The 14713-nt window shown below is 36.5% G+C and overlaps 2 protein-coding genes across 2 annotated transcripts; both read right to left on the bottom strand.

The window, feature by feature from the left end:
• Nucleotides 1-10734: 10734 nt before the first annotated feature.
• LOC145063793 (uncharacterized) lies at nucleotides 10735-11262 on the bottom strand. Its single transcript, XM_079011374.1, has one exon. It carries the CDS (start codon nucleotides 11260-11262, stop codon nucleotides 10735-10737), a length of 528 nt encoding a protein of 175 aa, XP_078867500.1.
• A 2531-nt stretch (nucleotides 11263-13793) lies between these two features.
• Nucleotides 13794-14498, bottom strand: LOC145063792 (uncharacterized). The gene is made up of 4 exons (XM_079011373.1): nucleotides 14433-14498; nucleotides 14283-14370; nucleotides 14033-14214; nucleotides 13794-13937 (listed from the first exon to the last, which is right to left on the bottom strand). The coding sequence occupies exons 1-4, from the start codon at nucleotides 14496-14498 to the stop codon at nucleotides 13794-13796; spliced, it is 480 nt and encodes a 159-aa protein (XP_078867499.1).
• Nucleotides 14499-14713: the final 215 nt, after the last annotated feature.

Genomic DNA, 14713 nt, shown 5'->3' with positions numbered 1-14713 from the left:
GAAAAATGGTACCATATTGAAGCCCAAAGAAACCAAAAGTAATTTAAGTTGGAGGGTGATTATTTGTGGACAATTTGTTTTTAAATGTTAATGATGAGGCATACACCGTTTTTGTACAAATGAGTGGGAGTATGAGACCTTCCACTTCAGGTCTTTCAAAAATTTCTTGCAATCACTAAGCAAAAACTGAATGTCATTTGGACTTCATCTTTCAAATTGTGAAAGGCTTGCAAAAGTGATATATTAGTATTTTAATCAAATAATCATATAATCATATCTAATATTAAAAACCAAATGGTATATTACATTTTTAATAAAATAATAATATCTAGTGATGTGTATTGCAAACAATATATAAGTAACATTTACAGCAGAATTGCAAGCCTCACCACCGATGTGGTTGCTCTTAGTCTTAGTCTCTGTGTTCCATCTATGTGGGTGGTAAAAAAGAAAAGTTAATATCACAAAATGACAATCAATAGATGTTAATTTGCTATTTTGGTCGCACTTCTTCTAACTGCATTAAGTTAACTAGTAGCCCAATAATTTCATTTTAATTTTTTCAAGGGTGTTTGACAAAGCTTATTTGAAAACACTTATGACTTTTTGACCTAGGGATAATGACTTGAGAGGGTAACATACTTTTGAATTTGATCACATTTGGTCACTGAACTTTTTTTCGTGCTCTATTACCCCTTTAACTTGTTGAATTGTGCAAATTTTCCCCTTCCGACTGGTTTTTGCCGGTTTCAATGAATTTATTGATCCTACGTGTCAGTTTTGATCCTACATGGCATCTAGGGTTCTTGTTATTAAAGGAGGGGCGTTTTTTGTTCATTTATTGTGCCCTAATACCCCGTTGCCCTAATACCCGATGGCTTCCTCCTACAGCATCTCATCCTCCCTCAATCGATCAAGCAAGAAATCCACAGTGAATGATCCAAAAACTTGTGATTGTGGGTTCCCTGCACGTATTCTAACATCAACAACACCAAAGAATCCAGGGAGGCATTTCATGGTGTGCAATGAGGTAAGCAATTTCACTTAAATTTTCCCTCTTTTCTGATTCATTTATTCCAGATTTGAAATCTCACTTTGAAATTTTATTGTGGAAGGGTAAATGCAAATATTGGAAATGGTTGGATGTAGAACTTGTACAGATGCCTCTAATGGAAGTGGTGGAGGGAATGAAAGCTGAATTAGTAGCATTGAAGACCGAAGTAGAGAAGGTGAAGGAAGACATGGAACAGATGAAGAAGGAAAAGTACTCTGATGCCATTGCAATGAAGGAGAAAATATATAAGTTTACCATTGGATTTCTTTTTCTGATCATCGTGTATATGATGAAATGAAGTCACGTATATGATGAAATGAAGTCACATGATGTATTGAAAGATGTTGTTTGAATAGAATAGAGTTGTTGTCTTAACTTCTTGTTGGAATGGAATGAAGTAACATTGATTGTAATGGAAAATGTAATTATAAAGAAGCATACATATTAACTGCATACATATTAACTTTCATTGGAATGGAATCACAAAGAATGGAGCCATTATCTCAACTTCTTGTTGGAATGGAATGAAGTAACTTTGACTGGAATGGATTCACCAAGAAATATTTTTGACTGGAATGGAATCATAAGGAAGCATACATATAACAATGAATACATATTTGATTTTGACTGGAATAGAATCACAAAGTATCATGCATATAAAGAATTAGTTTTGACTGGAATGGAATCACAAAGTAGCATACATATAACAAATACATATAATAAAAAAGTAAGTGAATGTGGTGGTTGGATTCATTGTAATACTCCATTAATATTCAAAATTAAATAAGTTTTTGTCTGCATACACAAAAGTAGTTTCTAGGTAACACAAAAGATTCCTGCATAGACAAAAGAAGGGTCACCATGTGCCCATACACCTACTTGATAGTACCATAGAAAAGCATAATAAAAAGACTACTACTTTGTCTTTACATCACAACTGCCTTACAAAAGATATTCCTACCCACCCACTACACACCCACTAAATTAATCAATAACTAAAGGGTTATCTGCATTGCTCCCAACCCCAGGTATCTGCCTCCTTAATACTTGTTTGATAATCTGTTCAGAATATTTCCTCCTTCCACTTCTACTAACTGGGACCCTTCTTCTTGGCATTGGGGCTGCAGGTGGTGGTGGAGGAGGTTGTTGGGCTGCAGGTGGTGGTGGAGGAGGTTGTTGGGCTACAGGTGGTGGTTGGGCTGCAGGTGGTGGTGGAGGAGGTGGTTGGGCTACATGTGGTGGTGGAGGAGGTGGTTGGGCTGTAGGTGGTGGTCCTTCATTGCCCCTGGATAAACTTGGGTCTGCTCCACTGCCCCTGGATGAACTTGGTACTGCAAACAAAAATTAAAATGTCAATTCTTTGTTCAAATGATGTAATGTTTTTAAAAATATTCACCTGATGTATTGCTTTGTTGGTTAGATGGACACTTTTTCTTGTTGTGACCTGGTTCCTTACAAATACCACACTTTATTATGCTTCCCCTTCTTGAGACAGTTTGTCTACTTGGTCCACTCAACTCTCGTTCAATTGCATCCCTCTTCCTTTTCACTAATGGCCTACTAGGTAATCTTCTTCTTTTGGGAGGCAAAGGCTTATGGTATGGAACATCTGGCCACATTTCACTACTATTGAGAGGATTAATGCTATATTTATAGCATTTTAGGTAAGCCTCAGTAGTGTATGATTGGGACACATATGCCTCAGCATCATGATTTAAGTAAGAGATTGCTGCCACTCCATGTAAGCATGGTATCCCTGTAAGTTGCCATATTCTACATGCACACTTCTTTGCAATTAGATCCACTCCATATGCAACATCAGTGAATCTAACCTCATACTTTTGATAACCACAAGGAGTAACTCCCCACAATCTGTTTAAGCATATTAACATTAGTGAATCAATAACACATCCTCATAATTAACATAAGCATATTAAAGTAAAATAATTACCTCTGTTTAACCTTCAGATCTTCTATACGCTTCCTAATAGTTGGACATATAAGCAAATCCCATTCCATTCCTTCAACTCTTTGAGTGTATATCCTTTCCATCACAAATAACCTAATCTCCTCCAACATAGTGATTATAGGTCTCCTTCTAGCATGCCTAATAGCAGAATTGAAACTCTCACTGACCCCATTCTCCACTGCATCACAATCTCTTCCTTCTTGAAAGAATGCCTTAGACCAGGTAGTAGGATCTCTGTCTATAAGGTAATCATAAGCATGAGTATCAATAGATTTGATCTTCTCCATTACACCTTTGAACTTCTCCACAGTACTAGCCCTTACAGCCCTCCAATAACTTTATGTATTGTTGACCAGTAAACCTTTTATTAAAATTGGCCAGAATGTGTCTAGCACATTGTCTATGTTCAGCTTCTGGACATCTTTCCTTAACTGCTTGTAATAACCCCTACAAATCACAACATCATTATGAGTGAAAAAGCATAAAAATGAAGCATAAAAATGACCTAGTACTAACCTTGTGTCCATCAGAAAGAAGGGTAATGCCTGCACCAAGACCACCATTAATGTCATCCATAAGCAAATCTATGAACCACTTCCATGTTTCTTTATTCTCAACACATACCACAGCCCATACTAAAGGGTAGATGTGGTTGTTTGCATCTCTCCCAACAAATGAAAGAACTTCTCCTCTAACTATACCCTTTAAAAAGCAACCATCAAGCCCAATTACAGGCCTGCACCCTTCTAACCAACCATCCCTTACAGCTTTGAAACACACATAAAACTTAGAAAACAAAGTTGTGGAATCTGGCATGATGTCTACATCCAATCTCACAGTAGACCCAGGATTTGACCTGATAATTTCCTCACCATATGACCACAATCTCCCATAATGTTCAATTAAACTTCCTTCAATCTCTTGTAATGCAAATTTCTTTGCATTTCTGCATTGCCCCACACTCACATTTATGTTGAATGTTGTTGACACTTTAGCTTTCATCTTCCTTGCACTCATTTTTGGGTTCTCTATAATTTGACTCATAAAATGTTTCCCTATCCATCTATAAGTTACAATTGACCCAAACTTAAACACCTTACAACAATTATGTTCATTCACTAGAGATTTGATCTGAAAAGTCTTTTCTTTACTCATCCAGGAGGCCCATAGTCTGAAAGGGCAAGATGGTGACTTATTCTTTTTGCAACATTTCATTAACAATCTATCAGAGTCATTTTTTTCAAACCATAGATCATACCCATTAGCAACTGCATAATTGCTTAACATATGTTTAAGCTCAGTAGGGTTACAAAATCGCATACCTATAATTGGTTTCATCTGATCCCATGGCTGTCTCTCATCATACACAGGGTACTGGGGTGGCACGTATTCATCATCTTGATCTTCACTCTCTATAGGTTCACAAAGGATGTTTAAAAATCTATCATGTGCAGTTTTGTTTGCTGGAAATGGATAGGTAGCATCATCTTCTTCATGATCAACAGAATATGAATCTTGAATAACTGAATCCTCATCTTCATCTAAGTCTTCGTTTTCACTTTCACTTTCCTCAGCCTCAATCCAGTCGAAGATAGGTTCATTATGGTGATCCACATATACATTCATTCTCTTGTCATTAGTGTACGCCAAATCCAAAAATTCCTTGTAATCACCGTCGTTCACCAGTGTATGAATTCCAAGACCTAAAGACTCTTGTGGAAGGCAGAAATAGATGTCTTTGCTTCTCGATTTGGTGAGCTTGTGAAGGAATTCCATGAATTGCTCATACTCAAACCCATTGAAGTCAACATCTCGCACTGATGCTCTGTCGGGATCAAAGTAAACTAAGGGATTGGGTGCAAACTGACCATTGTAGTGGAAATCCACTACAATGAAGTTCTGATCAGTAGGATTTGGAGATGATGCCATAGAACAATTGAAGGAGATGAATGATCGATGGAGAATTTTGTGACCTAGTCGAGTTTAAGGACCAAATAAGACTTCGGGGTGTGGTTTAATGAGACGGAGACGAAAAATCGGGGCCTACATGCCACCTCTTTCGCCACGTAAGATAAAAAATACACGTAGGATCAATAAACCGTTTAAAACCGGCTAAACCCGGTCATAAGGGGAAAATTTGCACAATTCAACAAGTTAAAGGGTTAATAGAGCACGAAAAAAAGTTCAGTGACCAAATGTGATCAAATTCAAAAGTATGTTACCCTCTCAAGTCATTATCCCTTTGACCTATAATGTATTTGAGATTCAACCACAGCCATGTATTTCTTACTTGCCGCTCTAACGCTCCAGCGTACCGGCAGCAACGGACTATGCCTAATCATAAATGATTATATGGTAGAGAGGTATAATCATATATGACTATGCATATTTATACATATATGCCTAATCATAAATGATTATACATATATGTCTGTTCACAAACTGAGTAATCATATATGATTATAACAGTTGGTGGCAGAAAAGGTGGTGGTGACAGAGATAGCGGTGGTATAAGTAACGTATGTGACAGTGGTGGTCGGCTGGTGTTAGAGGTGGTGGTAGGGGTGGTGGCGGTGGCGGTTATGGTAGTGGGGGTGGTGGCGGAGGATAAAGGAATGGGTGGCGCTGTGTAATCATTTATGATTATACCAGAACTGCCGCGCCGGTACGCCGGAAGGTTATTGCGGCAGATATGAAATACATGACTGAGGTTGAATCTCGAGATCTCTATTTTATTTTTAATCTCAACGGAACCTACCTCTCTCTCTCTCTCTCTCTATATATATATATATATATATATATATATATATATATATATATATATATATATATATGTATGATTGATTCTGGATCAATCATTTTAGTTATTTTAAGAAAGTAATTAATGCATATTAAATGTTGAAGATATAATGGATATTAATTACATATTCAGCATTTAATATGCATTAATTGCTTTCTTAAAATAACTAAAATGATTGGTCCGGAATTAATGATACATGCACACAATAGATAGTGAAAACATTTGAATATATATATATATATATATATATATATATATATATATATATATATATATATATATATATATATTCAAATAAGAAAATTTATTATATTGAGAACAAATGAGAATAACCACTAAAAAAAAGAGTGCCTAACTTTTAATGAAGTGTAGGGTGTATGCGTATCTTTTCATTTCTTTTCCAAATGAAAGCTACAAAATCATCTCTTTCACTATATACCATCACACCACCACAACCTACGCCTCACCACCACTTTTTTGTTGCCTTCAACCATCAACTGCACCACCACCATACACCCTAATATTCTCTGATAAGCATCGGTGAGAACACTATCGTCTCCTCTGTCATATACCCTAATCTTCAGCGGCTCGGTTAGGGTTCAGAAGCTGATAACATATGAACAAAGCTGGAACGATGAAATCCATGGCGTATTCATTTATTAACCGAAGGTTGGGGTGTTTGTTACCGAATGTGTTACAACTAATTGGAGCAACACTCATGCTCCAACTGAACTTCAACTTGTAATCTGATCCTCTCACTCTCCTCCAAAATCATTGCTACATAAGCATCTCATAGAGGAATCAATCAATTTAAGGAGAATGGTGGAGTAATTAATCAGAAGAGTATGAACAGGTTGCATCGCTGTAATTCCTCCTCATCTTCTACCGCCTCTATTGATTTCACGTGGGGCAAAAGACTCCAATTTAACTTCTCCGGTCTTCAAGCTCTTCAGGTACTTATCCGTTTTCTTTGCTTTATGTCACATACGCATGCACACCAAATTATACATTTGCAAATGTTTTATTCGTTTTTATCGTGACAAGTAATCAAGTATGCATAGTAATGTTTGATATATATCAAGTTATGAGTGAGTTTTTAAGTAAATTATGTGGATGTAACTGAAAACTAACAAATGAAATACATATAACGGATAAAAAATAAAGCCCAAAATATATAGACAAGCTAATTAGGATTTCCTAGCGAAAAGGCCCAATCATAAAACCCAATACAAAATAAAGCCCAAAATATTATTAGGTTAACATCCCCCTTCAAACTCACAATGCAATAGCAATAAGCATTGAGAGTTTGTCAGACAGAAAATGGAATCGAGGAGCAGTCAACGGCTTCGTAAGAATATCAACAATCTGCAAAGAGGAAGGAACATAAGGAAGGGAGATAGTGCCCTTCTGGAGATGATGATGTGTGAAATGACAGTCAATCTCAATGTGCTTTGTGCGCTCATGAAACACTGAATTCTTGGCAATCATTATCGCACTCTCGTTATCACAATACAAAGGGGGAGGCTGAGAGATGTGAACGCCCATATCTGCAAGAAGCCATCTCAACCAAACAATCTCACAAGTGGCGATAGCCATGGCTCGATACTCAGATTTTGTAGAAGATCGAGAAACAACATCTTGTTTCTTGCTTTTCCATGATATCAATGAATCTCCAAGAAAAACACAATACCCAGTAGTGGACTTACGATCATAAATATCATTATCCCAATTTGCATCACTATAGGCACGCAACTCAAGAGAGAATGAAGAAGGAAACATAAGAGTGCGGAACTGAGTACCATGTAAATATCTCAAAATACGAAGAACAGCTCCCCAATGAACAGTAGTAGGAGCAGTGACAAACTGGCTAACCACATGAACTGCATGAGCAATATCCGGTCTAGTGACAGTCAGGTAAACCAAACTCCCAACAATGGTACGATAAAGACTTGGATCTGATAATGGGACACCATCAGTTGGAGAGTACTTTGCATTACTCTCTATAGGCGTATCAACTGTTCGATTATCCATGAGTCGTGCACGTTCAAACAAATCTGAAATATACTTCGTTTGAGATAAAAGATAACCCTTTGGAGATTGAGCAACTTCAATCCCCAAGAAATAACGAAGTAATCCCAAGTCTTTCATAGCAAAACGGTGAGCTAAATCACGCTTTAAAGACTCTATACCATCATAATCATCACCAGTAATAATCATGTCATCGACATACAAGGAAAGAATAATCCGCCCTGCATTCGTACATCGAATAAATAGAGCCGAATCATGGTTACTTGGTTGAAAACCAAGAGAAGTAATCACCGTAGACAATTTCTCAAACCAAGCACGAGGGGCTTGTTTGAGGCCATATAGAGCCTTCCGAAGTCGACAAACTTCACCTGGTCGGTGAGCAATACCAGGGGGAGGAGACATGTATACTTCTTCATGAAGATCGCCATTCAAGAAAGCATTCTTGACATCCATTTGATAAATATTCCATTGACGAATGGAAGAAACTGCAATCAAGGTGCGAACAGTCGTCATTTTTGCAACAGGAGCAAACGTCTCCTCATAATCCATACCATACTTTTGCGTGTACCCTTTCGCAACAAGTCTGGCTTTATAGCGCTCAACGGATCTATCAGACTTTGTTTTGATTTTGTAAACCCAACGACAACCAATCGTGTGTTTTCCAGGTGGAAGCGGAACCAGATCCCATGTATGAGTCTGATAAAGAGCTGCAAGTTCCTTAGCCATAGCGGTCTGCCAAAGGGGATCAGAAATGGCCTCTTTATAGGATGTTGGCTCAGAGAGACGATGTACATTAGCAATAAAAGAGGCAAAAGCCGGTGAGTAAGAGGAATAGACAAAGTCAGGAAGCTTTGTGGACTTCTTATTATGATAAGGTCTCGATGGAGGGGGGTATTGATGATTTGTAGGCAGAGGATCAACGATAGGTGTTAGATCAGCCACATGTGGTGGATCAGCAGCAAGTGGTGGATCAGTGACATGTGGTTGATCATCAATGTCAATGCTAAACGGATCAATAGTACAGAGCTCCTCTCGGGTTGCATCATGTGACTGAACATGAATGCTATAGAATGGAATATGCTCCAAAAAGGTGACATTGCGAGATACATACAGTTTCTGATTTGAAGGATCATAGCACCGATAACCTTTCTGACCAATACCATATCCCAGAAAAACACAAAGAGCTAATTTTGAAGACAACTTATCTCTCTCTACATGAGGCTTCAAGACAAAACATGTACACCCGAACACTTGTAATGAAGAATAATCTGGGAGTTGTCCAAACAACATTTCATAAGGAGACTTCCCCGAAGTGTACGCAGTAGGAATGCGATTAATAACATAAGTAGCGGTATGAACATATTCTCCCCAAAACATATTGGGAACTTGAGCAGAGAGTAGTAAGGATCTAGCAGTTTCTAGGAGATGTCGATGTTTTCTTTCTGCAACACCATTCTGCTGAGGAGTGTCTGTACAAGATGATTGATGTATAGTGCCATCAGATGCCAATAATTGTTTAAAATCATTGGAGGTAAATTCTCCTCCCAGATCACACCGAAAACATTTTATGACAACAGAGTGTTGAGTCTTGACAATAGCTCTGAATTCACTATATATGGTGAAAAAGTCAGACCTACGCTTCATAAAATAAACTCATGTATAACGAGTGTAATCATCAATGAATGAAACATAATAGTTAGCTCCTGACTTGGAGGTTATCGGAGAGGGACCCCACACATCAGAATGCACAATATCAAAGGGAGCAACAGAACGAGTGACACTTTTATTAAACGGTAAAGCAGAAAATTTTCCCAGTTTACAACCACAACAATCAGAAATATCATCAAATTTCAAAGAGCCTAACACACCAGTGGAAACCAAAAACTGTAAACGAGACGCTGAAACATGTCCCAAACGAGAATGCCAAAGATAAAAAGGAGACGATGAAGGGTTTAAACGAAAAGACGACAAATCGACACTAGATGCAGCAACATCAGCAACATGTAGCTGCTCCAAGACATAAAGCTCCCCAAGTCTACGGCCTATCCCAATCACCCTCCGAGACCGAATGTCCTGTACACAGCAGAATGAATCAGAAAAGAAGACCCAACAACCAGATTTACACAACTGACTAACCGATGCAAGATTCAAAGCAAGTGTAGGAATGTAATACACATCTGTTAAAGATATATAAGGAGTGACAATAGAACCAACACCCTCTACTGACATGGGTGTAGCACTAGCAAACATAACAGAGATAGGTGTACGAGAAGATAATGAAGCAAAAGATGAAAAATGTGGTGACATGTGATGAGATGCACCAGAATCCAATATCCACAAGGCTGAAGGAATACTTGACGTGTTGGATGAAGACAGACCTGAATGAGACATGGAAGCTGACATGGCAGTTGGATTGGTAGCTAAGAACTGTCTGAACTGCTCAACAATCTGTGGATCCAAGGCTGATGGTGGTGTGAAATTTGTGTCATTCTCAACTGAAGGTGTAGCAGCAGCGTACTGTGCTGGCCTAAAAGATGAAAAAGAGGGACGTGACTGTCCAGAAGACTTGTTCTGCTATGAAGACTAAGAGTATGCTGGTGATCTTGTTTGTTGTTGCTGTTGATTTCCCTTGCTTGTCAGTAAAGGACAATTTGCCTTCCAATGGTTTTTCTTCTTACAGAAAGCACACTCATCAAATGCAACTCTGGGACGATTTTGGTTTGAAGATTGGGTTCGTTGTGAAACAGCAAAGACAGCAGGAGTGGCTGTCTTGGGAGCTTTGTCAGCATGGGACTTGATACGAGTTTCTTCAGCAATCAACTCGTGAACAACCGAATCAACAGTGGGAAGAGGTGTACGATGCAAGATTGATCCACGCAGACCTTAAAAATCTGAACGTAATGCCATCAAGAACTTAACCAAACGTTGCTCTTCCCTTCTATCAATATAAGGCTTAAAAGCCTTTAACACATCAGGTTCTGTAAGAGCTAACTGATCCCACAAATCCGACATAGCTGCATAAAATTCCTGAACACTAAGATTGTTCTGTTGGAGGGCTCGAATATCAAACTCTAATTGATACTGCTTTGCAAAGTTAGACTGAGTATACAACCTAGCCAAGTGATCCCAAACCTCCTTTGTCGTGTCATACTTCGCCAACTGAGTACCAATAGACTGGATGACAGAATTATTAATCCAAGTAATGATCTTGGAGTTATCAGTCTCCCATGAATCCAGTAAGGTTTCATAATTAGCGGCCTTCTCGTCTGTTGGTTTCTTCTTGTCACCTGTAACAATCCCCCACATAGTCTTGCCCCGCAAGAAATTTTTCATAACATAACTCCAATAGGCATAGTTTTTGCCATCAAGTTGAATACTAATGGACTGAAGAGAATCATCTCTTGGGGCCATATTTCAATATCGGTCAAATAGTAAATACGAGTAGTAGCAAAAAATGATCAAGATCTCGAAATCAACAAAGCTAGACGAAAACGAAACCCTCAAAACCGACAAACGAACAAATCAAACCAAACCAAATACAGAAACGAGCAAAAAAGGCATACCCCAAAATTGCAAATGGTGACAATGAACAGTACACGTGAATAGTGCCGATGAATAGTAACAGTGAACAGTAACCTTGCGATGAACAGTGTCGATGAATAGTAATCGATGAACAGTAACCTCGCGATGAACAGTGTCGATGAATAGTAATCGATGAACAGTAACCTCGCGATGAACAGTGTCGATGAACAGTAATCGCCCAAAAAAAACGAAAAACTACAGATAATCAACCGAGCTCTGATACCATGAAAACTAACAAATGAAATACATATAACGGCTAGGGTTTCATATTATTATCAAAGAGAAGTACAAATATAATGAAAAGGAAAGACATAATATATAGACAAGCTAATTAGGGTTTCCTAGAGAAAAGGCCCAATCATAAAACCCAATACAAAATAAAGCCCAAAATATTATTAGGTTAACAGTAATAACTTTATATAGCAAAATCTATAGAGGATAACAGGGGAAAAGTGTGGATCAGTTCAAAAAGACATCTCGTGACAGTGTTGTTCTCGTAAAGAGACACTCATCTTTTTGTTTCTTTTTCTCTCTAGGCAACTCATCTGAAGCAAAAGATTCAACATGAGAAAAACATGAGTAAAGCAAGAAAGAATGGGGAAAAGGGAAATACTGAAATAATGGCAGATGATCTATGCTTCTTTATTAAAGTATACTTGATTCATTCTATTGCCTTTCTCTTTCCTTTGGTTTCATTCAATATCAAATTTATTTTATGTATTCAATTCATGTCTTTCTTCTTGGTTGCAAGTACAAAACAAACATTATATGCGAATGCTTTGAATTACATGATATGCTTATCATTAGACCACCCGTAAAGAATTCCTTGTCGTTGAGAATAATTTTGTTAGCTTTTGTTATGGTATGTGGGGTTTTCATGTATTCAATTAGTCTAAAGAAAATTAGCAATTTCATAATGACTGGTTTCATTGACATTAAAGTGGTTGAAAAACCTTGAGAGGTGCCCAATGTTGAAAAATAGGAGAGGCCTTATGTCTATTTTCTAAGGATAATGAGGCTTCCACTTGGATATAAAAGTTGGATCAACTTTATAAGAGCTCTTCCCAAAGTTTTAGAGTTGTTGTATGTGAATCTAAAGTATGCGATTCTTCTTTTTCTAATTCCATTTTAAAACCGTATCAACAATTTCTTTATATCTTTTTACAGTTAATATAGTTTCAAGAAAAAAACATAGCACATATCTTTCAAGGCTTGTAATTAGATATAATAATTCTATTTGGTTGTCTCAGTTAATATAGTTTCAAGAAAAAACCACAACACATATCTTTCAAGGCTTGTAATTAGATATAATAATTCTATTTGGTTGTCTCGAGTAATTCAAGCATGTTGTTTACTAGGTGTGAGACCCGTGTATTACACGAGTTTATTAAAAATAAAAAATTAATATCATTATATAAATATAAAATATTTTATAAAGCAAGAGAAGTTAAATATCCTCCTACTTTTGTTCCTACAAATCCTTATACCCAATTAAATGATGACATGTGTAATATTAATGTATTAAAATATCATTAAATGAGCATTAAATTATACACATGTCACTATTCAATTGAGTAGGAGGATTTGTAAGAAGAAATAGTAGAAAGATTTTTAATTTCTCATATATTAAATCAAATGTGAATAAAATATACGAGAAAAAATTATTGAATTGAAAAAAAAACGAAAACTAATATTGTCTACATAAATCATATATGATTAAATACATATGATTTCTGCGAACACAATTTATTTTCCATTTTTTATTCAATAGTTGGTATCACGTATTTAATCATATGTGATTACATGTGTCTAATCACATATATTTATATTGACAAGATCCGTTTTTGCGTATACGATTCAATAGTTGTTCTCGTGTATTAAATCACATGTGATTATATGTATTTAATCACATATGATTATACTTATTTAATCACATGTGATCATATGTATTCAATCACATCTGATTTATATGAACAAGATTCATTTTCGTGTTCTTGATCTAAAATTGTTCCTTGCCCATATTAATCATATATGATTAAGGGGTCGTTTTATAGTTGTTGACTGGGTTAGAGCTGATTGGGTTAGAAACTGACTGGGTTAGAAATGTTGATTGAGTCCACATCTGACTAAGTTTATGTTGTTTGATTATTTCTTTGACTGATTGTGCTGAATGATGAAAATGATCATATTACCCTTATGTTGTCTATATTGCTCGATAAAATAATTATAAAAATACAAACTATCACATAAAATCCAAATTAAACATACATCATTTAAAATCCAAATATAAAGTGTCATACAACATCCAAATACAAATTGTTATAAAAAATCAAAAAGTACTTAATAAATTGCATGCAAATTTAATGGAATCCATTTGAAAGTAACTGATTAGCAATTTGGTCACGCAAAGTAGCCATATAGCCAACAGCTTTTGAACCCCATTCTATGCCTTGTATGTTTTGGCCCTCACTTTCTCCCATTCTATGCCTTGAATATTGTATTTCCTTATAAAATTATAGACTACAACACAAGAAATGACTATGTCTCTTTGCACTGGAAAAGGCTAAGGAGTCATTTGTTTTAAAATTGGAAATCTCGCCTTCAATACACCATATGCGCGTTCAATGATATTTCTAAGTTGTGTATGAGCATGATTGAACTTTTCTTCATTAGTTAAATCTCTATTTCTTTGAAAATCGGCTAACCAATACTTAGTATTACGGTATGGAGTCGTAAATCCACGAGTGTTGGTGTATGCGGCATCACAAAGGTAATATTTATCTGTAAATGATTGAAAAACTTATTATATAAATAATATAGATAATAAAACTTATAGAAAAACTACAAACCTGGTGGAGGAAATGGAAAACCCGAAGTTAGATTAAATGCAACTTCTTTCAAAACTTTTGAATCATGTGCTATGCCATCCCATCCAGCCTATACAAAGGTGAATATCATATCAAAATCACAAATTCTTATTACATTTTGATAACATTCACCTTTTCCTTTTCCCTTTTAGCGAGTTTTTTGTTCAACGGGCACAACTGCATGTACAAGTGTTCCATCTAGTGCACCTATTGCTCCGGGAAATATATGCATTAGTTGTCTATGTCATTCTAAGGTATTTCTTGTTGGATTAGACGATGTTGGTACTATAATTTCTCTTGCAAAACACATCATTGCACATAGGACCTCATGAAAACATTGATGAATTGTTTGTGTGGAGTGATGAAATCTTCCTTTAACCGCTCGAAAATGTTCATTATGCTCTATAACATGT

The sequence above is a fragment of the Lactuca serriola genome, chromosome 7 (assembly GCF_051521515.1).
Source record: "Lactuca serriola cultivar US96UC23 chromosome 7, Lser_US96UC23_V15, whole genome shotgun sequence".
Lineage (NCBI taxonomy): Eukaryota > Viridiplantae > Streptophyta > Magnoliopsida > Asterales > Asteraceae > Lactuca > Lactuca serriola.
This window is presented reverse-complemented; position numbering and strand designations above follow the sequence as displayed.